Source organism: Lemur catta, chromosome 12 (assembly GCF_020740605.2).
Source record: "Lemur catta isolate mLemCat1 chromosome 12, mLemCat1.pri, whole genome shotgun sequence".
Taxonomy (NCBI): domain Eukaryota; kingdom Metazoa; phylum Chordata; class Mammalia; order Primates; family Lemuridae; genus Lemur; species Lemur catta.
Window position 1 is genome coordinate 12,831,166 of NC_059139.1, and position 24,369 is coordinate 12,855,534.

Genomic DNA, 24,369 nt, shown 5'->3' on the forward strand with positions numbered 1-24,369 from the left:
AAACATTTATGAAACATTTGAGCTGGGTGACAAAACAAAATTCACTATGCTAACTATGTTCTAACTATTTATTTTAAATCATGGCTATTGTTAATTTCTTTGTACTTTTCAACAAGATCACATTTATGGAACTACCTAACATGAAATTTCATGTCCCCATGTAAATTTTATATTCTGTTCCTCAAAGGGCAAAAATAATCAATGGGGAAATAATGTGTATTGAGTGCCAATGATGTGGGAAGCCCTGTGTTACAAGCCATTAAATTTAATAATGAGATTAATCTATTAAGAAAATTACATTTGATGCCATTTTACAGAAAAGGACATTAAGGTTAGAAAACTATATCATTGACAATTACAGAAGGGAAAACTCAAGCTCAGACCTATCCATTTTGATGTTACATTTTTTTTTCCTATATACTCCATTGCTCCATCCAGAAATGATCTTGTTGAATCTTGTTTGATAGTTACAATATTTCCTGCCTTTTTTTCCTATGTGTTCCTTGATGGTGTATAATGACAGTCCAGATACATCTACTTGGGGAGAAGCAGTTTTATATGCTATCTCCACAGCCAAAAACCAAACCAGTAAATATATTTTTGTCAAATGAAATTGACCTGCAGAATAATTAGAAGAAAGTAATCTCCAGATACTGACAACAGTGTTGTGTTCCCCTGCAACCTTGTAGAATGCTCATAATTCTCTTCATGGCTGTACAGAGTAAATGGTCATAGTAAGTATTGACTAGACTGACCATATGCCCACCAGTCTCACATATCTTATAAACAAATTTGCATATTCTCTTGGATCAATTTTCTACCCTGTCTGCTTTGCTCTGTTTGCAGGAATTTAATACTTGTTGAACTTTATAGATAAAGAACTATAAATTGAACTTTATAGATAAAGAACAGATTCTTTTATCTGTTCTTATGTAATACACATTTTTATATAATATATAATTTTAATAGCTACATTATATTCCACATTGTTTATTGATGCATGCTCAGAGTTTTCTAGTTTTTTGTGTTGGTTTTCCATTGCTGTGTAACAAATTACCAAAAACAATTGTGTACTACAAAAGCCATTCCATTTGCTTATGTATGTGTGGATATTTGCTTGTTTCTTGGTATTTACATGTACTATTGTCCCCCTTTCTGAAAGAGCACAACTTCCTTGATACTCCATGGTGTTTTTGTGTGGCATAGCAGTGGAAGTGTCAGAGAGGCCCTTTAGCTTGCTCAGGCAAGATAGGTCTAGACTCAACTTCACAGAGTTTTCTCTTTGCCAGGGTATAAGAACAAGAAAAATTTCATACATACTAAAGCGTGTAATGAAATTGGCTGAGAGAAACTCAATGGATCTCAAGAACACTTGCAATCAAGACAAAGAGAATGAAGCCATGGACATCAAAGAGTGAGCAAAGAAAACCAGTGGGAATAAAGGAGACTTGTAGAAAGTACTGACAGTAGTCTTTCTCACTGTGTCTTCTCCCTATATGCTGTGCCTTCACTCTCCACCTGATCCCAGTGTTTTCTTCTATACACAATTACTGTGCCTTCCCTCTATACCTGACAATTGTGTATCCACTCTCTACCTGATCACCGTGACTTTCTCTACACCAGATCACCTGGCATTCATTCTATACCCCATTGCTGTGTTTTCTCTCTATACTTGCTACTGCGCCTCCTCTCTATACCTGGTAACTTTGCCTTCTTTTTATACCTGATCATTGTACCTTCTCGCTATACCTGATTGCAACGTTTCTACTTTACATCTGACACCTGTGCCTTCTTCACTTTATACCTGGGCACTGTGATTTTCTCTACACCTGATCCCTGTGCCTTCACCCTAGACTCAGTCACTATAAAGTTTTTTTTTCTCATATTATGATCTCGTGCCTTCACTGTGTATCTAATCGCCAGGCCCACTCCCTATACCTGTTGTTGGGCTGTCTCTCTATACCTGATCACTGACATTTCATTCTATATGTGACTTCAAAGAAATTGAGAAAGGTATCCAAATGGTGCCTCAGAAAAGAAATTAGATATTCAAAACAGAATTAGAAATCAAGCTCAATTAAAAGTGAGGGTGATCATTGCACGTATGGGTTTTTAGAATAAAATTTCAGCAGTATAGGCCTTAATACAGTAATTTCACCCTTTGTTTAAAATCTTTGCCAACTTATAAAATTTTACACTAATTTCAATTTATGTGCTTTTATTAAAATATAGAGATAACAGCATAGAATCATTATTATTTTTAGTGATAATTGAGTAATGACAAGTGTCTTTTTTGAGACTTGGTTTTATTCTGTTTTTAGTAAGAAAGAAATAAATAACAAAAAATGGTTAGTATTAGGAGGTATTTATATGACAGGCCAATAAATTAAGTTGTAGTTGATTTATTACAAAATAAAAGCTAACTAACACAAAAGAAAAGCTCTGAGAAAAAAGAAGAAAGTTATGAGACTTGGAGATTTTTGTCCACTTTATGATTCAGCAGTTGTCCCATGTGTCATCTCATGGGTATTCCAATGTACTATGTATAACTGTAGCACCAGCCTAAGTTTATTGAAATGATCTCATTCTGCAGATTATGCCCCAGGGTAATGATTTTAAAATGGCTACTTGAATCCTGGCAGACGTCCAGAGTGAAGATCCCAAGATGTTTGGGCAGAACTAAATCAGTGCTCCAACAAGGGGTTCAGTAAAGTCAGCACAGATGGTACCTCTCCGTTTTGCTCTGCAACAAGGAACACAGATGCAAATGGAGTGGGCTTGGGACTTTAGAGATTGGAGGTTTAAAAAAGAAGACATGAAATATTAGAGACATGTCAGTACATCTTCAAGAACAAGGAACCTTGTGGATTTTAAGGATCAAACAGTAAAACTTCATCTTTTCTTTATCTGCAAAGACAAGTTTAAGTGTTCCATTGAACCTAAAATTTATTAAATATATACTCATATCTGATAAAATAAAATATTTATTCTCTCTCTCATAAATTAAAAATTATTATTTCTACAAACTGTTCACTATGTTAAATGCTTCTCAATGATGTTTAATAGATAGGCATATTTTATTAATGTCCAGAAAAGGTAGAGATTTATACATTTTCATAAGGAAATCTTTCTTTGAAAAAGAAAGATGTAAAGTTTCTTTTCAGCCAAATTGCCCTGTGATATGATATGATATTCTTTGAAACAATTTCTATATGTAAAGCATTCAAAAATAAAATAAAGTGATTGAAATACAAGCAAATTTAAGTTCCCACTACAAGCTCCTGATTCTAGATGAAAGACTATATAACTGCAGAAAGTTGAGTATATCTCCATAAATATAGAAGGGGCAAAAATGAGTCTTGTACTAAAGAAAAGGGATTTATTAATACACACAATTAAAACAAACACTGTTATCAGCTTTTTAATAATAATGATATATGTCTTTGCAATATTGTTAATGATCTTAATCATTTATGATGTTCTTTTCATGTAAGAATTGCAATGCCATTTACAAATACAATTTTATACATTGTATCTTTGTTTGTAAAATGCCACATAGTCACTTGACTGCTGACTCAAAAAGCAGATTACTTTTCTCTTTGTTCTCTGATAAACCAAAGCTTTAACTTATTGTCTCATATTTCTTAAATCTCATTCCTGAAAAACTTGGACATTTGATAAAATTATAGAAAACTAAAGAAGTACTTCCATAGAATAATTGATAGAAGATGGAAAAGATCATCAAGACTGGCATGATAATGTACTGCATATCACAGAAAAAAAGGAAAATGAAAAATCTTAAATTTGCATTGAAAAAATATGTACAAGTCTCTTATGGACCAATCCAGGGTACATTTACCCTCAATAGTATTATAATGTCACTCTGTCCACACATGTTCACTCTGTTGAAACTGATTAAATATTTAGATGAATTTTTAAAATTAATAATATATATTATGATAATATAACCTCCAGTACCTTTCTAGGCACCCAACATAATTCAAGTAGTCTTCTAAATTAAGGCTATAAAACAGAGATTTCTTTTAAAAATGAGAGCCAGCATGACTCTCCAAGTAGCCACACCATTATTCTTTCTGTAGGAACAAATAACGTTATTTTATTCAATGATTTTCTTCAGTGTTTTTATACTATTGTGCATTTGAATGTGGCAACTAATATTTATACACCACAATTGCTCACCTCACTAGATAGGACATATTTTAGTTATAAAGTATACGGCATGATCATTCTAACATGACGAAATTCTCTTGGGAAGTGACTATAAATTTAACAAATATATTTCTCAATTTATGTTTCTACTTTGAGATATTATCATTTCCTTATCTTGCATGTTTCCTAGGGCAGTAGTTTTCAATTGAGAGTACTTTTGCCCCACAGAAGGCATTTGGCAATGTCTGTAGACATCACAATTTGGTGGTAGCGGGAGAGATAAAATTGGCACCCACTGGGTAGAGGCTAGGGACACTGATAACCATCCTACAATGCACACGGCAGCTCCTCACAACAAAGAATTACCCAACCCAAAATGTCAATAGTGGAAAGATTTAAAAATTCTTTCTTAGGATAATACAATTCCCTAGATAATAGTTGAAATTACATTTTGTAGAGGGAGGGAGTGGGGCGAAAAAAAAAATAGAAATTACATTCTGTAAATCAAAAAGATAAAGAAAAACCTTATATTAATACTAAACATGCTTCAAAAACCAGTTTATTTTTGCATCTTTCTTTATTAAACCACCCAGAATGCCACAGAATTTTTCTGCTGATTATTGCCCACAGACAAGAAATACACAACCACATCATACTTTTTTCTCACTGGCAATACTGCACACTGCAATTACTTGGAGTGGTTCCATGACCATTACTTTTCACTGTTGAGACATAAGAAACTATAATTTGATAAAATCTTTCACACCCAGGAAATCTCTGGTGCTGCCTTCTTTGTATGCTCATATCATATTTTGCAAAGCTATATAAGGAATCTATCATTTGCATGATGTTCCTATTTATTTTCCCAAAGCCCGCAGACACATACACAAACACATACCCCTAATTGAACTATAAACTCACAGGGAGGAAAGGAGTAGTTTTCATCATTGCATCCTCTATGTGGAATGCCCATGTTTTCCCCTTTTCTAATTAACAAACCCTAATTCATTATCTAAGATTCATCAAGAATGTCTTCTCTAATCCACAAGCTGGGCTCCTTGTCCTCCTCTACAGTTTCTCTATTTTTGTGCTTATCAGATACCATATTGAAGTTTTCTGTTTATATGTCTGCAGTCTGCTCAAAGATAGTGGCCTTGTTTTATTTACCATTTTATTACTTTCCACTATCACAGCTCTCAGCACATAAAATGCCTTCACTCCTTCTTTCTTTCCAGAAAGAACTGGATGGATATAAAGAGAGATTTTTTTTAAATGACTCGATGATTCAAAACCCAATTAATGAGTAGATGGCAAAAACAATGATTTTAGCTACTATATGGTAATAAAAATCTTGTTGCATACTTATATTATTATTGGCCTTTATTAAGTATATCTTTAAAATAAGTTTTGGTGTTATAAAAAATTTTTATCACAGATTTAGATTTCACTTTTTATCATTTTATAAACCTATATATATTTATATAAATATATATTTAATAGAGAATAATTCACTTCTTTCATACCAGATAAGTCACAACACATTTTTTAAAAGTAACCACCTTCAACAGTGTGTGTGTGTATGTATGTTTCCTTCTGATACTTCCTGTGTATGTGCATGCATATGCTGCAACAAATCAGTATTCTGCAACAAAACTGAGTTCTCTCAGTAACACATAAGGGAAGGCTGGATATTGGTTAGAAAACTAACAGTGTCTACCCGAAGGGAAGAAAAATTATCCTGTGTATTTGTAGCAATTCCGTATTTGTGTGTATATGTATGTAGTCCAGACGGCACACAGAACACTAGCTGCCACAGAGAAGCATTTTGTCTATCAGGAATATAACGCTATCCTCTAATTGTTCCCTTGACTCTGGTTTTATCCCCTGAAATCTCTGACAATAGTTATTGGCAAACTTTTTCTGCAAAAGGCAATGCAGTAAATATTTTAGGCTTTGTGAGCCAGCCATATGGCCTTCATCCCAGCCATCCAACTGTGCCACTGCAGTACCAAAACTACTGTAGATAATCTTCAAATGAACGAGTGTGGCTGTGTTCCAGTAAAACATTATTTATAAAAACAGATAGCAGACTAGATCTACCTCCCTTTCCATTATTTGCTGATCTTTGCTCTACAATATCACTAGCTTTTTATTTCTAAAATCAGAGTTGATGCGAATCAGAGTTATCAACCATTCTTAAGCACACAGTATAAGGTGAGTTTCTCCCTACACTAACTTTCATATCATCTTCACTATCTCTTCATTTTACTATGTGCATTATATTCTACTATGATGATTTTTATGTATTTGTTTTTCCACAATAATTAATTTATGCAAACATATATACACATACTACTAAAATATAATTTCCAATATTCGGCCTATGGCTTGCTGTGAAATATTCTTTCAATAGACTCTTGCCTGAAACTGGAATAGTATAGAGACTTAAAACATATTCTTATTGTCCTTTTTCTCTACTACTTTTAGATACTAATTTTTATCCCTCAACAGTACTTATCTCAGTAACAGAACTTAAGAATATTAGCGTTCCCCCATTCCCATCCCCCACCTCAAGCCCTAGATGAGGACTTTAAAATGTTTGACTTGTTCCCAAGTCCTCAACCCCATAGCCTTTGCTGTAATAATGCCTTTACGCTTCATGATTCTTTCTTAGACTGTATAGGACTCTTTTGCATCATAGAAAGTAACCATTCACAGTTAACTCTTTGTTTATACACACACACACACACACACACACACACACACAAACACACACATTTATTTCAGAGTTCAGTACTGATAGCTTTTATCCTCCCCTTGTCATTTTCCTTGGCTTGTAGGACTCTGTTCTGATTCACTTCAACTATTTTCAATTGCAACTATTTTCTCAAATATTTTTCTCGATTAGGTAGGAGGATGATACACTTTCTGGATCATTCTCCAAATATTTACTTCATCCTAGCAGATAATTTTGACTGAATAAAAAATTTCAGTTTTCAGCTTTTTCATTGTAGGCTGTAAATGGGACTGAACTCTTGGCTCGCTTCCAGTATTTGAAGTAGTAAATATGAGGTGAATATATATTTTTCGTAGTAGGTAATTTTTAAAAATTTGAAAGTTTGTAAAATTTTCTCTCTGTCCGTAGGCTTTAGAAACTTTACCAGGATTTACCTATGTTTTATTCTTACTCTATTAACCCTTCCTGGAACTCAGAAAAATCTATTAAATTTGTAAATTCGGTATATTCTTTGCCTCAAAGAAAAAATATTATTGTTCCTTTCCTCCATTTGTTCTTTTTGTCATTGTTCTCTAGGAAAACATGTTATTCACATGATAGCCCTAATGAATATGACCTCTACGTCTCTTTTTTTCACACAAGTCCATAATTTTATATTTTTGCTTTGTGATTATTAGCTGTTTCTTTCAGTCTGGGTTGTTCTCAAATACTAGGACAGTAATTTGGGTCTAATCAGAGACCATTCATGCCTTCAATCCATATATTGATTTTTTATTCTTTACTTACTTGTTTAAAAAATGGCTTCAAGTTACAGAAATCTCTTTGTGATGTCCTTAAAGAGCTTCTAGCGTTCTTACGATCTACTGCTCAGTACTGTGTCTTTCGGTAAAGACTGCTCTGCCTGTTTTATTCTCTGTGGCGCTTTGCTCTCTGTGGGTATGTTTGTTTCTTTTATGCTCACTGGGGCTCTTATGCAGCTCCTGGAAGTAGCTTACCAGTTGCATTCCCATAAGTGATGGAGCCAAAGAACTCTTTGCCTTTGTAAGGCAGTGCGGATTGGCTAATGGGTTGTCAGTCCCTTCACATATGGCATGGGGAATTTTGTTCTTGGATCTCTATGCAAACTCTCACTCAACAGGGCTAACAGTGCTGACCTCTTTAATTCCCTCTCAACTCTCCTTGGAGACCAATAAGCCTGAGAGTATTCTGGGCCTTTCCCCAAGCTCTCTGAAGCCGCTCTATGTTCTACTTCAGTCCAGAGGGAGCCAGTTTGGCAATTGCTTTCTCCCTTGGGACTCTGGCTGTGAAGGAGATGATAGTCCCTCTTTTGTACCTGCTCCTACAACAACTACAGGAGCTATCTGCCCAGCTCAAGACAACTAAAATGAGCTGAAGTTTTGGAGTGGGAAGGAAAGACACTCCTATCTTTCATTTAAAAACCTTATGCATATATTCAAATTCACAGAGTCATTTGATTGGTGAGTATAATAACCTTAATTTAAAATAACTCATATATATGCAGTAAAATTAAATCTATAAAATCTGTACTCGAAAATGTGTTACAAAGCTTAGAGTCTCATAAAGATAGTTAAAAAAGTATTATCACAACTGAACTTTAATTATATTTTTAAAATCATAATATGAGGTAAAAATAAAATTAAAAAGCTATACCACAGAAACCTGTGAGCATAGGAAAAGTCCTAGATCATTAGAGAAATTCAAGACCTGGAACATGATGCATTGACTGCAGTGTAGGATTTGTTTTCAGGCAAACCTGGAATAATTTGTCCTTGGACATTTTCTAGATATACGAATTTGGAAAAGTGACTCATGTACTCTATGCTAGTTTTCACATCTTTAAAATGATATTCAAAACATGCCACAGAGATTTTGTATAATTTGAAATAAATAAGGTATGTAAATGCATATGAATATCTGAAAAGTTGTATTGATTAATTAGCAATTATTTCTATTAATACTATTATTATTATTTGTTCATAAACTGCAAGATTAAAAGATAGCAAACAACTTCAGGCATTCTATCATCTTTCTTCTGTGCAAATTGTCACAAGGAATGTGTTGGTATGTTCTTAACAATATACGTGAAGAATATGTGCTCAGAGAACCACATCAGTTAAGCAAGAACTGCAGGTGTTTTCCAATTTATAATTGTTTTCTCTTGAGATCAAACTATTACCTATACTTACATGTTCAGAAATTAATTTTAATATATATTATAATAGACCAAATATTCTTCAACAGCATATGCCATAAAAATATGAAGATATTTTGAAACTTCTCTAGAATTCTCTACACATGCACATACACACACATAAAAATTGATCTTCAAAAGATGACTTTCGGATTTTCAAAAACATATTGATTGTCAACTACAAAAATTATTTTTCTTACCCATATCTGACATTTCAGGCACAGTAACGATGTATGGTCCATCTGTGAATTTTGGAGCATTATCGTTGATATCTTGCACTTTGATGATAAACTCAGATTCAGGTTCAAGAGGTTTGTTTGTCCGTCTGTCAATAGCCTGGGCATGAAGCACATAGTGGGTCTTCTGCTCTCTGTCTAAGCTTTTTGTTGAGTGGATGTCACCCGTGGTATCGTCAATGATAAATATAGTCCCGGCACCTTCTCCAGTAAGGATATACTTGACAGACCCATCACCTTTGTCAGAATTGGAGTGCAGCTGTAAAATAGACATGGAACAATTTAGCATGCAATTATGTACTGACCTTACATCATGTATTCTGAAAATTCCCCATGCATAATTTAATACTTAGTTTGACTATGAGTTTTCTTCCCTTCACAGTGTCCTATGTGTTATTATAGTCACTTATTTTTCTGCAGTTTTTCTTCACCTGGTAATAATATGGATAATGCTATTATACTTTGTCTAAGAGATCCCATTAGTGATTTAAGAAAAATCAATAGACAATATTTATTAAAAGAAAAATAAGATAAATAATAGCCCTTTTCATTCTACTAAATCAACATTTCACTAACTACAATAGAATTGGGAAAAGAAATTCCCACTAGATCATTGTTTCCTTTCATACTTGTGAAATTACTGTGTTTTGTTTTATTTTGTTTTGTTTTTAATTAATTGTTTGACATTCTATTTCAACCCTAAGACTATAAAAATATGTGGCGCAACAAATTGAGACTCAAATTAATTATTAAAATTTCCTCAAAGTGGCACACATTTAAGTCATTAAGTCACACAGGCATTCATTTAATAATTTGAAAAAACAGAATTTTTTAATATAAAAGCTTAGATGTAGAAATTAAAATCCTAGTAGTAGAGTATTTTCTTTTCTTTAGGGATTATAAAACTTTAACTCAAATTTTAAACAGTAGTAATAGTTTATTCAATAAGTAGGCCCTAATTTTTAATGAATTGAGATACACAGACAAATCCTTAGTCAATGAAATTAAAATGATCAAATATTCTTTGAATAGATACTAGAAAAGTTACAGTTCAGTAGCGAGGGGGTCTTCAATAAGAAAGATAAGATATTAAGATAATACAGACTGTTTTTTGTCATTTAAACATAAGTAAATGTTTTAAATTGCATACAGTTCATACTTAATATTCTACTATAACTTAAAACATCAAAATTCAGTTAAAGAGTTCCATGAGTGCCAGTGTTGCATTTCTAGCTAGAAATAATAGCAGCATTTTCTCAAATCACATATATTTAAAAAAGTATTTCACCCAAGAGATCTGAAAAGTTATCTTTTATATGAAAGCTTTTTGTTCACATAATCTCAATGACTTACCTTTTGCTCATTTCTGACACTTGGAAACATTGAGCAAACACAATGTCGCTCATAGCATTTCAGTTTGCTTGCCACAGTAAAGTGAAAATTTTCAAGGTTTATTTTAAAGTATCTGAACTCTTAGAGATATTTGAAAAACATAAAATTCAGAAAAATACAATACAATATGAAGAAATGATATTTTGAAGGGAAATTAAGGCAACTGAAACATAAATGATAGTGCATCTGGAATAATTTTACTTATTTTTTGAAAACATATAAGACATAAAAGGGACAAAATTCTGATAGAAATCATGCAGCCAGATTCAACAAATAAAACTATTTCAAAAATGCTTATTTAGATCTCTAGTGAAAATGAGGAAAAATACATAAGCCAAATATGGAAACGACAGCTTTCAAAGTTTTACATATTGTTAGAAAATTGACTACTAAAAGAAGGCTACAGAATGAATTGAGACAATTGTATGCATGCATGAAAATGTACTTGTTTCTTGATGCCTTTTAAAATATCATTTTAGCATCTAGAAGAAAAGATTTATAATTTATGAAGCAGACACCTGGAAAACATGAATAGAACAATCTATTAACATTCTCTAACTTTTCATCAATCCTTGACCAGAACATATAGCAAAGTAAGCAGCAAATTCATTGACCAAATGTTTCTAAAATCTTTTCTGGAATAGTTATCATTAAACTAACAAACTGTGAAATAATTGAGTAATTTTTATGTTGTTATAAATAAATTATAAATCTATAAATCTATATTATATAATTATACCTAATTAAAAACACACTTGGGGAAATGTGTTATGCCTTCCAACAACTAATTTTAGAAAGACATAGCAATGGTGACTATTAACTTTTATCTACTATTATATATATAGAAAATTCTTCTATATTTTTAGTGAAATTAATTTGATATCATTTAGTTTTGAATTAAAGGTTCATATTACAGATATTTAATTATATTTAAAGAAGAACGTGTTTAAGTATGTAAAATAAATAGTAAAGTTGTCAACCTAAAGTATCTCTTGAAGATTTTATACTATACAATTTATATAAATTCTGTTACAGAATTCAGATAAAATAAAAATTATAAAAAATTTATAGTTTGAGATTTAAAGACATGAATCTGGCTCCACATTTACAAAGTTTTTATAATTAATAAACATTTTGCATAAATGCTTCAGAAATTATGACTAATTTGAACATAGATTATAATATGATTAGTAAATGATAATTCGGCAATGTTTATATTGTTGGATACAGTATTTTATGCACACAGTAAAAGTTACACCAAAATATTATAAAATATAAAATTTTATAAAAATATTATAAAAATGATATCAGTTTTCATGTAACACTAATGAGAAACCATTACAGTAATATTTAGCCAATTGATTAATAGTTCATAGGATTATGATGATAACCACTTATGAAGTAGCAAAGTGACCCACTATCAGTATTCACTCTCCTCTACCACATCTATTCTCAAATATTCAGTTTTATTTGTGACACACATTCTGCAACAGAGGCAGAGCCTAAGAGAAACATTGGCAATATTGTCCCATTTAGTTTAATAAGTGGGTTTGAAGAAGCTGGAGGAGCACATTTTTTTAACACACTTGTACTTGAATGTTTATAGCAGCACAATTCACAATTGCAAAGATGTGGCAATAACCCAAGTGTCCATCAATACATGAGTGGATTAACAAAATGTGGTATATGTATACCCTGCAGTACTACTCAGCCTTAAAAAAATGGTGAACTACTACCACCTTTTGTAACAATCTGGATGGAACTGGGGACCATTCTTCTAAGTGAAGTACCGCAAGAATGGAAAACCAAATACCACATGTACTCAATACTAAATTGGAACTAATTGAGCAACATTTATGTGACCATATGGAAGTAAAACTCAGTGGGAATCAAACAGGTGGGAGGGGAAAGCAGGGATGGGTAAATTCACACCTAATGGGTACAATGCCCACTATCCAGGTGATGGGCACACTTATAACTTTGACTCAAACTGTACAAAAGCAAATTATGTAATCAAAACATTTTTACTCCTGTAATATTCTGAAATAATAAAAAAGGTAAAAAACTTGAGAGACGAATAAAAATCTCTTAAATCTCTTAAATACAGATAATCTTATTAGACAGAAAATCACGATAGAAACGTGTCATCTCTGAGTGGGGGCAGCAATGAGACACCAAATGAAAGGGATTGGGATGGAATGTGGAAATTAGATACACTCTGTATATAGACATTGTACTGATTCGATAGCCAGTAAAATATGAGTTGTAAGCTTAGCTAGTTACTATATTATTTAAGAAAAATGTCCACGAGTTTTTATAGTGAAATAAGTAAAAATATTTGGAAGATAAATTTGATTTTAGTCATATACAAGAAACCCTTTTTAGCGGACAGTTCAGTGATGTCACAAGAAAAGCAGGAGCAGAATTTTTTTGTAACATGCAGTGATGGAAATATGCTTTTAGAGTCATGAGATTTTGCAAACTAGGATATATTTTCATGCTGAAGGACAGATATTATATTGTCCTAAATCAAGAAGATATGATCTTTGTGTATCTGATCACATAATAGAGTTAATTAACTGTTCTTTAGAGAGCAGAAAAGCGGTGGAGGAGTGAAAAAAAAAAGAAAATGTAGTCATCCAAGTAAAGCAAAAGGAACACTTCTCTGGCATTATTGTTATAAATTGCGTCTTTCATAGTGTTAAGTAGTAACCTATGGCACTTAGAAATCTAATGTGACTCACATGAGTTCACCCTAGAAAACTATTTATTCACCCTGGACCACATTAGGATCAGGACCTAAAAATTTATAGCTTTCACTCTTATGCAGAGTTTCTCAGTAAAATAATATTCTATCCCTTGGGGAAGAATAACTTTAAAAGGTTAGGAAGATGGTGGCAGAGCCATTAATTTCGAAAGTTGCTTTTAGTTAGGACTTTAAGCTATGTTAAAAAGGTAGGTCACTGATTTAAAATTGTAATATTTTTGGATACATAATTTATATACTTTTTTTAAGTAGGAAACTTAACATTTAAAATATTTCAGTGGGAGCCAAAAATAAAGGCAGAAATATGACATAGTTAATTCCACTATTATTATTATCTTCAAAACTTGTTGCATAAAAATATGTAAGGCAATGTGAAAAAAGTGTGAAAAATTATAGGGAATACATTTCATTGAAAAGTATTATGCATCTTTCATTCCAGAATGTGTTATATTCTTAAAATATAAGCAGATGAAACATAAATCAATTGAACAATTAATAAGTAATTGATGTGAAATGTGATGTGAAAAAAACAGATCAATTAATAACAGTCTTGGCAACTGATAACACATCAGTTTCTTGTAAAAATGACATACATTGTCCACAAATTTTAACTATGCATCAGTAAATATGTAAAAGTTGTGTAAAAGTAGTATAAATAAAGAAATTTGTTTAACCATAAGTCATGATAATCAAAATAAAAACAAAGGGTTAAGAAATTAGATGAGGGTAAGTAAATAAGGTATTTGTTTAACTGAGCACATCAAAATGCAAAAATGTCTTGTACTGAATTTTAGCTTTTAAATGATTTGTGTGTATTCTTGGAGAAGGAAATAAGTGCATGAGGAGACAGAGAAGAGAAGGATCAGAAAATGAGACTTTTCTTAACATTTAGACTCTGAATCTCAGATTGGAGTTATTAACACACAAGATGAAAAACTGAAAAATATCTCTAAGGTATGAAGTCATCATAATTTCATACTCATCAGTTCAACTTTGGAATGTCTCATCCAGATGTGCTAAAATGAACAAAGTGGGATTTAGGCAATGGTTGAGAATTTCACTTTTAATTATTGGGAAGCTTCAAAATGTGACCCATCAGTTGAAATTAGAGTGAGCAATACAGGGCACAGAAGTAACTAGATTTTTATCAAAAATAATCTGCCTCCTTTTATCTCCTAATCAGGGCCTAGTTAAAAAAGAGATAGCTCTGGCAGCTAGAAGAGGAAAAAAAAAAAACTTTGATTCTAAGAAAATATGAGACCAAATCTATTGCCCACACATTAAAATGTATTATGATTTCATCCCCATTACGATTCTACCATTACTATTCATTTTAGCCTTTTATTCATGTAAGAAAGAAATAATTGCATATAAAGGGAAAGAGAGGAGAAAAATGAAAGTGTAAATGGCATTGATCCTTTGCTAAATGCATCTGTCAATAACATGAAAGATTGTTGCTTCATCCAGCAATCATCTTAAGAAGTTTATTCTTCCAACAATATTTTGGGAGGACCCAACATGTGCCAGTCACAATACAGGGTACTTGGATACATCACTGAAAAAAGCAAGCAAAGATGCCTGCCCTTGCAGAGACTACATTTATTCCAGTGGAGAGAAGCAGATAAAAGCAGAAGATATGACAAATGTATAACACGTTGAAAGTGACAAAAGCTACACTTAATAAAAGAGAGAGAAAGCAGACAAGGAGGATAGCAGAGGTGGTCCGGGTGGTGCCAAGAGGTTGCAGTATTAAATAAGGAAGTGTGGTAGGCAGACGTGTGTCTTAATTCAAGGGACCTCTGGATATTTTTCTTTCTTGGTTAACAGGGACTTCGCAGATATGATAAACTTTGCGGTCCTTACCTTGGGGAAATTATCTTGGTTTCTCTAGATGGGAACAAACTGATCATATGTGTCCTTAAAAGGGGAGAACATATTTCAGCTGGATGAGAGAGAGAGATGAAAGTGTGAGACAGTTTCAGCACCTTGTTATTGGTTCTGAAAGGTAGAGAGCTGTGTGGAAGAATCAGAGAGAGGCCTTTAGAAGCTGGAAAAGATAAGAGAATGAATTCTCATCTAGAGCCTGCAGAAAGGAATAAAGCTCTGCCTACTCCTTGATTTTAGCCCAGTGAGAAATATCTTGGACTTCTGACATAGAGAACTATTAGACAATATAATTATTTTGTTTTCAGTGACTGAGGTTGTGGTAATTTGTTAAACCACTGGTAAGAATTTAACACAAGGAATCAGATAAGGCTCATTAAAAAGATGACATTTTAGCAAAATTTTGGAGAAGGTCAAGGAGTTAGCCAAATATATGTCTCAGAGAAGAGCATTTCTGGCAGGAGCAACAGGAAGAGAAAATAATTATTTGAGGAATATTATTATCAGGTTCCAGAAAAGCAAGAAGTCCAGTATGATCAGAGGAGCCTGGGGAAGAGGAAGATAGAAGACATCAGGGAAACAAATGAAAGCTAGACCATGGAGGAGGAAGTATTGTGGGAGCTGGGGAGACACTGGACAATTTTGAGGAGTGGTGTTTTATAATCAATTTACATCTTTAAAAGATCATTGTGGCTTCAATAATGAGAACAGAAATAGGGGAACAAAAGTTCAAACAAAGAGAACTGAGAAAATTCTACTGCAGGAAGCAGAAGATTGAAAATGGTAGCATGGACCAGATGGTATTAGGGAAAGGGGTAAGAAATTATCCAATCATGAATACATTTTGAAAGCAGAGCAAGCAGAGGCTTCCCAAAGGAATGGATATGAAATATAAGACAAATAAGAGGTCAAGCACAAATAGTAGGTGTTTGGCCATAGTTACTAAAAAATTGAAGTTGCAATCAGTTAAGATGTGGAAGGATCTAGATGTAGGACGTTTGAAGAAGAAGATCAGAAACTCAATTTGGAGCATGCTAAATGTGATATTTTTGTTGGAGGTCTCAGGAGGGATACAGAGAAGTCATTTTTATAGGCAGTCTGGAGTTCACAAGAGAAGTTTGCTTGGCTTTGCAAACTTAGGGACATCATCACAAAGATGGTATTTAGAACAATGACACTGAATGTGATAAAAAATACAATAATAGTAGGCAAGAAGGAAAGGACTGAGTCTGAAAGTCTATAGTACCTAAAAATTAAAAAGCCAAGGATACCACAAAAATATTGAGAAAAAGCAACTAGGAAAGTAGAAGGAGAATCAAAAGCATATTTGTGTCCTGGAAAAAAGTCAAAGTAAAGAACATATCCAAGGATACTTACATAAGAATAATCATTATTTATTGAGAAGCAAAAAGATCTAAAACTGTGAGGTCTGGCTAGTGACAGATTGTTCGATAAATTATGAATTATTAATAAAATAACATGGATATGTTAGTTTTGAAGAGTTATCCATAATTTGTTGTTAATTGAAAAAATCATATTGTGGAATAGTATGGCCTGTAACATTGTATTTAGATAGGAAGTATAAATAGCAAAGTCTCCATACATATTATAATAATCATATTCATTAACATGAACATATAGACAGAGAAGATTGCACTTGCGGGAAATGCAGAAAAATGAGCTTATCAGTTTCCCTTTATACAGCTTTCACAGTTTTAATTGATTAAAGGTGTTTCTATTACTTTTATATATAAATATTGTTATTATTATTAAACAAGGGTCTGGGTTTTATATGAACCAGTTATGTGGAAAAGTCACAGTATGTTTCAAACCCCAGTCAGAACAGCAAGAATCATTAGAAAATCTCAGGTAAAAAATCTCATTTCCATGCATAGCCTCTAACCTTTGCTTGATTCTCATTCTGAGTTGCAAAAGAATTTGGTCTTTCTTATGGTCATTCTTGCTAAATTCTTTCCTGAATTTAGCTATAACTCCCAGCCTATTGCATAAAGTTTCCCAAGCACTTCTGGTTAACTCTTGCTCAAATGACTGCATGTCCTCCTTCTTAAATTATTTTTGGATTTGTATTCCTGCCCATCTCTCATGCCTCTCACCTAAATCCTATCATTTCTACACCTCTTTTCAGCCATAGCTCTGGCCCGTATCAATATGTTCTCATGTTTATTCAAGCTAAAATCCAATTCAATGTAATGGAATGGAAGAAAGAATTAATTGCATGCCCACTATGCATTGAGTGATGTGCTGAGATGAATCAGACAGAGTCCATTGTCCTCAAGAAGTTTTTAGTTCAGTGAGCAAGAAAGAGAGACAGATCCACAGAACAGTCAATATTTAAATAGAGGCATGAGGTGAAACTCACTTTCCGTTGAGGGGAAGTTTTCCCAGGGGAAAGTACAGTGAGTCTCAATCTATAGTCCTCTTTCTCTTTCCTACAGAAAAACTGAAAGTTCTTCAATTCTTTTGGATTTCTCATCACACTTGTTCCGTTAATCATCTACATTTTGGATTTACCCATATTATTTGACAGAAAGTGATCTAATGTCACCAAACATCTCTTAGTTATTGAATAACATAATTTTTAATAGGGGGAGAAACTTTAAAATATAATGAAGCTAATTCAACACAGGAGAGCAGAATGCAAAACTCCCACACGTTGAGTCCTCACTTTGGAAATGCAGGGAGTGAAAAAGTGGTGACAGGGAAAAGCTGTGGGTTGGGGCACACCAATGAAGATGGTTTAGAGTGTATCACTAAGTCTTCCTGTGCTAGAGAATGGGCTTACTCAACCCACAATTGAGCCCACATAACTCTGCACATTGACATCAAAAAATCTGCAAAATCTGCTACTGTGCACAAATTTTCCTCTCAGTCGAGTTCATTAAAGGTGGAATTGTTATTCATAACTTTTCAAATCATGAAGTCCAAGTTACTCAGTTACAAGTCTGAATTCATTCTGTATCTTCTCTTGTGTTTCTTATCAGAGTGAGCAACCAGAGCTACCATACTCTCTGCTCTGTCACCCAATATTGAAATTTTGTATTATGGTTGATTTTTCTTTCCAAGAGTGGAAAAACAAGCACCACATATACTCACCATTTTATCTATACCTAAAAACCTTCATCCACACACTTGGACTTGAAATAGATGATGAGATTCTGGACTTTAAGATAACACTGTAATGGAATGATACCTTGGGGGTCTTTCGGTGAAGTGTTTTTATTTTGGGGGGGGGAAACATGAATCATTGAGCTGTACAAGGGTAGACTGCAGTAGGTAGCTATTAGAATTACCTCTAATGAGTAGTATCTTCTGACATTTTACATCTTTGTGCAATTCCCTCTTCTTGAGTATGAGGGGAGCACAATGACTCCTTGCAATAAGATAAAAGTGATTGATGTCCCTTGGAAAATACGAAAAGATATTGGCTTCTGTCATATTTACCCACTCTTATCATCTATCACTCTCTGTTTCTCTCTCCCTCTGGGAGTCCTCACTCTGAGGAAAGAAAGCTCTCATGCATGAGAAGCCCCAAGGAAAGGCTCATGTGTCAAGAAAGTGATGTCTCTAGCCAGTAGCCAGCATGGACCTGAGGCTCACCAATAGACATGTGAGTGAAATTGGAAGTAAATTTTCTGCAAATTTAGCCTTGAAATGATTGTGGTTCCAGCTGACACCTTGATCATAGCCTTGAGAGAGACCTTGAATCAAAGGAACCCAGCTAAGCTATGTCTCAATTCCTAACTCACAGAAACTGTGATATATGAAATGTTTGTTGCTTTAAGTCACTGAGTATTGGGAAATAATTAACTCACCAGTGATACATAAAGATACATCTCAAAATAGTATGCCCAATTAAATAAGCCAAATGTAAAAAAGCACATCTACTTTGGAACCATTTATATAAATGTACAGACCAAGATATAGGTAGAGAAATTAAATCAGTGGTTGTCAGGAACAGGGCTGCATCAATTGACTACAATATAGTCTTTATCTTATTTGGGATAATTTACAGAATTTTCAAATGTCTTCAAATTATATACTCATTGTATGTCCAACATATGTCATATAAAGTGCACTTCTGTAAATTTTTGGGGAAAAGGTCTATCTTTAAAACAAACGTCTATGATTTTTAATAGCTTACTAGATAAAGAAATATGCAATTGTGAATTGTGCTGCTATAAACATTTGAGAGCAGGTATCTTTTTTATAGAATGTCTTTTTTTTTCCTTTGGGTAAATAGATGTGGAAACAACAAAAGTACCCATCAATACATGCATGGATTAATAAAATGTGGCATATGTATACCATGGAGTGATACTCAGCCATAAACAAGGTGAACTAATTCCTCTTGTATTAACCTGAAGGGAACTAGAAGCCATTCTTCTAAGTGAAGTATCACAAGAATGGAAAAACAAGCACTACATGTCCTCACCATTAAATTGGCACTAATTGACCAACATTTATGTGCACATATGGAAATAACATTCATTGGAAATCAAGCAGGTTTAAGGGGGTAGGAAGAGATGGGTAAATTCACATGTAATGGGTACAATGCACACTTACAACTTTGACTCAAATGGTACAAAAGGCATTTAATGTAACCAAAACATCTATACCTCCATAATACACTGAAATAAGAAAAACTTGGGATCATAAATATTTATGGAAATAGAAGATAAATATGTATATGTGCACACATACATATTAAAAAGAGAAGAAAGAAAAAAACAGACAACATTCTCTGAAGAGTTTTATGGGACCTTACCCCTTCTCTATACAACTAGATCGAGGAGGTTAATCAGTCTTGGAGTTATTGCTAGCCCCCAAAAATTCCTCCAAAACAACATGGGTTTGGGACGCTGAAGAGATAATAGAGCTAAAGCAGAAACAAACAAACAAACAACAACAACAACAAAAACACCTGGAATTCACAGCTCCAGAGCTGGAATTTACAGCTCAAGAGATAGGACTCAAAAATTGTGAAGCCTTGACAGGAATATCTAGGTGACAGGAAGACAACTATTAGGGATTAAATATTTGTGTACCCTTAAAATTCATATGTTGAATTTCTAACCCCCAATGTGATCATATTAGGAGATGTGGCCTTTTGGAAGGTGATTAGGTTATAAGGGTAGAGCCCTCATGTATGGGAATAGCATCCTTTTTTTAATTTTTTTTTCATTTCAGCATATTACGGGGGTACAAATGTTTAGGTTACATATATTGCCCTTGCCCCACCCGAGTCGGAGCTTCAACTGTGTCCATCCCCCAGACAGTGTGCACCACACCCATTATGTGTGTGTATATCCATCCCCTTATCCCCCCTCCCATCTGCTTGACACGGGATGAATGTTATTACTATATATGCACTTAGGTCTTTTCAAAAGAGACCCCAGTGAGCTCTCTCTCCTCCCTGCTATACAAGACGTGAGCAGTCTGCAACTCACACCACTCAGCTAAGCTGGCACCCCGAAGTCAGACTTTCAGCCTCCAGAACACTGAAAAAATATTTGTTTATAAACCACCCAGTCTATGGTACTTTGTTATAGCAGCTGACCAAAAGAGCAACCCAGAGTCAAAGCTGCAAAATGTAGGAGGCAGGGCTGGAGCAGCCGTGAATGGGAGCAGCCAATATTCAGAAGAAGCAATGAACCAGACTGGAATAACCGGTGGTTTCCCATGACAACCCACTGTTTGCTATACTAGATCTCTGCCAAAATTATACAGAGAAAGTTGAGTTAAAGTGGTGTAGAGGCAGGGGCATGTCCCTATTACCAGCTGAGGTCATGAGGATGGAACCTTTCTATTGAGCATAGACATCCTCAGTAGAAGAAAGGCAGAGCCCACAGGAAAACTACACATGAAAACTAAGCATTATCTTCCCAACAAAACAAATTATGTAACACATGAAAAGGCAGGCCATCACAAGTAAGAATGAAGATGAGAAAAAAATGATTTTGATCAACAAAGCTACAGATTTACAATACACAAAATGATCAGGGAAATAATGGATACGATTACAAAGATGCTCAAACAATAAGAAACCATTAAGAATGCGAACACATTTGAAAAACTACCATTTGGAAGTGAAAAATATTATAGAAATCACAATTTGATTAGATGGATTAAACAGTGGATTTGACATGGTAAAGGAAAAAGGGTGAATTGAAAGGTAAGGGTTGTAATGAGTGGGATCAAAAGAGAACAAAAATAACTCTTTTTCTACCCTCCCAAATTTATCCTTATTTGTGATAATCACTACAACATTATATTTTGAATTTTAGGAGGCACATTACTTATATAAAGGAGAAAGTAGTGATGGCTAGAGTGGGGATACAGAGAGAAATGCAAAGCATTGGTAATGATATGATTTTTTTCTTTGTGTAAATTATGTATTTATAGGCACTCATATGAAGAAAAAAGAAAAAAAGATATGGAAAGCAAGGGATGGATGGAGAGAGAAAGGAGTAAAGCAATTGCAGGGAGCAATGATATTCCTATGGTCAAATTAACATGGGTGACAAAAAATAAATAAATAAATAATGAACAGTGTCATATATTGTCAGTGGGAAATTTTAGAAAGTGAGTAGATATAGAATCATTGGATTGTATTTACAAAAGTAAGCCCATAAACAACTTCTCTTATTCAAATAATTACAAATTATTATTTTTTGATTAGGAGGTACCATAATAAAACAAGAATATAACAGTGTAAGCTTTGGAGTATTATAACTTTGTGGCATTGAACTGTGAAACATTCTATAAGTTTTGATTTTCTCATTTGAAAAGTAGAAATAAAAATAACTAAAAGTTAAGATAGTAATAGGGATAAAATGAGATGTCAGTAAATCTCTTACCAGAATGCCCAGTAGGAAAAACAAATGTCTCAAAAGTTGATGACATTAATAAAATATTATATAACTGAACAGTAGAGTCTTCACATGTTTTTGTATAAGTGTTAAAAGAGAAAATGTAAACACAAAGCAAAAACAAATTTATATGCATATCTGATTTTTTTTTTCTCTCTCTCTACACAATGCGTTTAAAGATAACATAGGTTAACAGGTAGAAGGTAATGTAATTGGGTAGGTTAGCAGTTATACACAGAGCTCAGATGGACTGTTGTGCCAGTGTAGATGCTGTCTAAATAAACTGGTAGAACTAACAGAAGAATGATTCACATGGGTTGGTTTGGGACACTTTGTGCTTGCCCAGAGAATCTATAACATATATAATGAAGAATCAAGCATTGTGTTTAAAAGATAATTAGGGTCTAAATTGTTGCCATTCTTGTAGGTGAATTAGAATGAGCTAGTACTGAGATGAAAGTTCTATTCCTTCTTGATCAAAGAAGAAATAGATGAAGAATTACCAAATAAATATCTGAAAGTTTAAGTTGTCATGGAGACTGATGTTTTGTTTCTTTTACATTTTTAGAGTAAGGCAGTTTAATATTTAAAATTTTTCAAAATGCCTGGCCCTTTTATCAATATTCTTTGAGAAAAGAATTAAAATTGCTAAAATTAATAGAACTTTAGCCAGACTGATCAGAAAAAAAAAATAGAAAACAAAAATTATTACTATTAGGAATAAGAGAAAGAAATATCATTAAAATTCTACAAGTAATAAAAAGACAATTAAGAATAATATGAACATGTTTATGTTAATAAATAAACAAATTAGGTAAAATGAACAAATTCCTAAAACGACACAAATTACTAAGCTTCACTCAAAAAGAAACAGAAACCATAAATAGCTTTGTATGTATCTATTAAAAAATTGAATTTGTAGTTTAAACTTTCCCCCAAAAATTAATCTAAGTAGACACCACAAAAAATTTGCCAAATCTAACTTTTATTTCTTAGAAAATCTATAAAAAAACTAGAAACAGAAGAGAACATATTCAATATGAAAAATAGCATCTATGAAAAAACTATTAATACAACTGACTGCAATATTAAATACGGAAGACTGAAATTTTTCCACCTAACATCACAAACACAACAACTTCAACAAAATGTAAAATATGTTCTTCAGAAAATATTGTTAAGAGAATGAGAAGACAAAGCATATGTACACTGGCTGAAATTAAATGCAAGTCATATATTCCATAATGGACTCAGAAAAAACTTGATAATAAAAAAATAAACCAATAAAATAAATGAGTAAAGAATTTGACCAATTCACCAGACAAGATAAAGTATAATAATATGGGAAAAATGTTCAACATTATTAGTCAGTAGGGAAATTCAAATTAAAACCACTACGAAATACCACTACAAATCTTTTAATGTGTCAGTATGGATATAAAGGAATACTAGAATTCACATACAAAGCTGGTGGAAATGTTAAGTGGAACAATCTCCTTATAAAAGAGTTGGTTCATTTCTTAGATGATAAGTATACTGCTACCATATGATACAAGCTCAACATTCTTAGTTATTTTTCCAAGAGAAAGAAAAGCATGTGTACATATAAAGACTTGCACACAAATGTTTGTATTGGTTCATTTGCCATAGCCAAGAACATGAAAAACCCAAGTCTGTCTCCATCAAGTAGATGGATAAACACACTGTGCTATATACCTACTATGAAATAATACTCAGCAAAAAAAGAAAAAGGAAAAAACTATGGATAATAATTTACTGATACATAATTAGCCATGCTTCAACATAAATAAATCCCAAAATAATTATTGTGATTGAAAAATACCAGACTAAATAGACTATTTACTGCATGATGCCATTTATATCAAACACTTGAAAATGCAACTTTATCTATAGTAACAGCAAGCAAACAAATTCTTGCTTGGGGATTGGGTGAAGAGCAGCTAGGAAGGGTTATCAAGGAGCATAAAGAAACTTTTGGGTGATGAATATCTTGTTCTTGATTGTGCATACACATAATAAAGCTTACAGAATTTCATATTTTAAATATGTGCAGTTTATAA

The 24,369-nt window shown here is 33.2% G+C and overlaps 1 protein-coding gene across 5 annotated transcripts in view; it reads right to left on the reverse strand.

Moving 5' to 3' along the window:
• The window catches only part of CDH18 (cadherin 18), a 690,430-nt gene that overhangs the window by 143,082 nt on the left and 522,979 nt on the right, over positions 1 to 24,369 (reverse strand). For all 5 annotated transcript variants that reach the window (XM_045566567.1, XM_045566566.1, XM_045566565.1 and 2 more), the window contains one exon: positions 9,320 to 9,614. In XM_045566567.1, the coding sequence (XP_045422523.1) occupies positions 9,320 to 9,614 (295 nt within the window). The remainder of the gene's footprint in view (positions 1 to 9,319; positions 9,615 to 24,369) is intronic.